This window comes from Chrysochloris asiatica, unplaced genomic scaffold (assembly GCF_000296735.1).
Source record: "Chrysochloris asiatica unplaced genomic scaffold, ChrAsi1.0 scaffold00130, whole genome shotgun sequence".
Lineage (NCBI taxonomy): Eukaryota > Metazoa > Chordata > Mammalia > Afrosoricida > Chrysochloridae > Chrysochloris > Chrysochloris asiatica.
Genome location: NW_006408648.1, coordinates 7,530,096 through 7,533,417, shown reverse-complemented (window position 1 = coordinate 7,533,417; position 3,322 = coordinate 7,530,096). Strand labels below are relative to the sequence as shown.

The window sequence follows — 3,322 nt, the reverse complement described above, 5'->3', positions numbered from 1 at the left end:
TAGTTCCTTCACGGAATCCTTGCCTGAATCTGCGATATACAATTTTTAGGTGTCTCATTCAACCAGTACCAATTTTTGGTTATATTTTATAATAAAAATTTCATAAAAGGATTAATAGTAAAAAATGAAACTCCATTGCTGCTGAGTTGATAGTGACTCACAGCAACCCATGTACCCATAGGGTTTTCCTGACTATCATCTTTAGGGGAGCAGACCGCCAGGCTGCTGCTAGGTGCATTTGAACCACCGACCTTTAGGTTAACAAATGACTGCAAACTGTGCCACCCTGGACTATTTACAAAAGGTCCTAATTACAAAACACTGCAGGAAAGGAGGTGGGAAGATAAATGGGGCTTGGCAGTACTAATTAGATGTTCTTGAAATTGTATTCCTTAGGTTCAGACCTTCTGTGGTTAAGGACTGTATCCATGCTGTGCTCAAGGAAGAACTGGCAAATGCTGACTACATCCCAGAAGAAATGCCTCAGCTCACAAAGCATTTATCAGAAATCATTAAAGATAAATTAAAAGGTAATTATTATCATAGGAAATGACTTTTTTCCTTTACTCAATTCTACGCATTATGTTCCTTCCTTATCTTAAAACAAGAGACCTGAGTTTAAAGGATTCTATTAATTAGTTTAAAGACATTTCTCATCAGTTGTGAGCCTTCTATAATTATTTGTTGACTTTTACTTACCTAGGTTTTTTTCAGACTGTGAGAAAGAGTACAGATATGAAATACAACATTGTAGGGAACCAATGTTAAAGAAATCTCAATATTTATAAAGGGCAAGAGCTAAAGGGGTTCTTGAGAGCCCTGTAGTTGTTGGTTGTTTTTCCCACCCAGCTACCAATTCTTAATCTTACATTCAGTCTGACCCCAGTCCATTTCTCCTGCAGAATCCTTCACTCCTTGCTTTGGTGAACCTTCCACTTGTCACTCGTGCCCAACTTTACATCTGCTGAGCATGTTTTGTGCTTTTTTCTACCCTCTTCTGTCTTTCTCTCCCTCCCCTGCCTCTTTCTTTTAAAGAATAATATACCATCTGAAATTTTTTTTCTGTCGGTTCTTTATTCCAGGTAACAGTTTTCTGGGGAAAGAGTATCTTTGTAAAATAATATATGCTCATTGTAATAAACCTGGACAATACAGTGAAGTACGCAAATTTTTTTTAATTATGTAGAATTCTATTACCCAAAGATAATTACTATATACTATTTTGATTTATTTTTTCTGAATGTGTTTTTATTTTTAGAAATTAAAAAATACAGAAGAATACAAAGAAGAACATAGAAATCCTATGTGTTTCTACTACTGAGAATTAACTACTATTATTATATTAACAGGAACTAATATTATATTAACTGCTTAAGCATTGGGCTGCTAACTGAAAGGTCAGCAGTTTGAACTCACCAGCTGCTCTGCAGGAGCAAAGACCTGGTGATCTGTTCCCATAAAGATTAGTCTCAGAAACCCTGTGGAGCAGTTCTTTGTCCTATGAGTTGATTCTGACTCAATGGCATATAACAGCAAGAAGTATGTTAACTTTTTTATTTTCAGATTTATGAAAATTCATGGGTTTTTTTGTAAAAAAAAAAAAGATACATGTTCACTATAAAGAATTATATATATCACCCCAAACACTGACTTCTATATATTTCAATAAAATTAGAAAAATAATCCCAAAGCCACCATCCACAAATAATCATTAATATTAAGTGAATATCAGATGTACGAGGGAGCTTCCAAAAGTTTACAGAAAAATGGAAATAAAAGATTATGGAATTTTTCCATGAACTTTGAGAAGCCCTTTTGTATATATAATGATGATCCTGTAGCTCTATATCCCATAGTCATATAGTATTCATTCCCAGTTTAGATGGAATTATTGATCACCATTTAGTGCTTTGTAGCATGTAATTTTGTTGTTGAGTTCTTTATTTTGGCTCAGCTCTTGTCTGATGAGATTTTGTTAATTTTTTTTCAGAAAGGGTTCATTGAATGTTATATTCCCTGGGTACTTGCATGTTTGAGAATGTCTGTCTTCTGTCTTTGAACTAGAACATATTTTGGATAGATGCATGTTGTTGTTGTTGTTAGGTGCCATCGAGTTAGTACCGACTCATAGCGACCCTATGCACAACAGAACGAAACACTGCCCGGTCCTGGGCCAGCTTCACAATTGTTGCTACACTTGAGCCCATTGATGCTGCCATTTTGCCAATCCATCTCGCTGGGGTCTTCTGCTTATTCTCTGATCCTCCACCTTACCCAGCATGATCTCCTTCTCCAGTGACTGGTCCCTCCTGATAATATGTCCAAAGTATGTGAGATGAAGTTTGGCCATCCTGGCCTCCAAGGAGCTCTCTGGCTGCACTTTTTCCAACACAGATCTGTTTATTCTTTTGGCAGCCCATGGAACTTTCCATATTCTTCTCTAACACCATAACTCAAAAGCATCAATTCTTTTACCATCTTCCTTATTCACTGTCCAACTTATGCATGCATATGAAGTTATTGAAAATACCGTGGCTTGGGTCAGGCGCACCTTAGTCTTCAAGCTGACACCTTTGCTCTTCAACACTTTAAAAAGTTCCTGTGCAGCAGATTTGCCCAATGCAATATGTCGTTTGATTTCTTGACTGCTGCTTCTATGAGTGTTGATAGTAGATCCAAGGGAAAGGAAATCTTTGACAAGTTTTATTTTTCTCCATTTATCATGATGTTATTTGTTGGCTCAGAGGTGAGCATTTTTGTTTTCTTTATATTGAGGTACAACCTATACTAAAGACTGTGGTCTTTGATTGGTATCAGTAAGTATTTTAAGTCCTCTTAGCTTTCAACAAGCAAGGTTGTATCATCTGCCCATCACAGGTTGTTAACAAGTCTTCCTCCAATCCTGATGACACATTTTTCTTCATATATCCAACTTCTCGTATTGTTTGCTCACCATACAGATTGAATAAGTATGGTGAAAGAATACAACCTTGGGACACACCTTTCCTGATTTTAAACCATTTAGAGTTCTCTTGTTCTGTTCAAACAACTGCCTCTTGGTCTATGTACAGATTCCTCATGATGTATAGATTCCTCATGAACACAGTTAAGTGTTTCGGAATACTCATACCCTGCAATGTGGTCCATAGCTTGTCATGATCCACACATTTTTTTAAAATCTTTTTTTTTAAAAATGTTTTATTGTGAATTATGTGATAGTTTAATGGGAGAAAATTAGCTTTACATTCATCCTATCGTATATCGTTTCATTGCCATGGGTACAGTCCCCTCCATGCATCATCAACCAACCAAAGGGTATACA

At 36.4% G+C, this 3,322-nt stretch overlaps 1 protein-coding gene across 1 annotated transcript in view; it reads left to right on the top strand.

The window, feature by feature from the left end:
• Positions 1-3,322, top strand: part of TCTEX1D2 (Tctex1 domain containing 2) — a 20,383-nt gene that overhangs the window by 5,628 nt on the left and 11,433 nt on the right. The window contains exon 2 of the mRNA XM_006869435.1: positions 397-530. Within this exon, the coding sequence (XP_006869497.1) occupies positions 397-530 (134 nt within the window). The remainder of the gene's footprint in view (positions 1-396; positions 531-3,322) is intronic.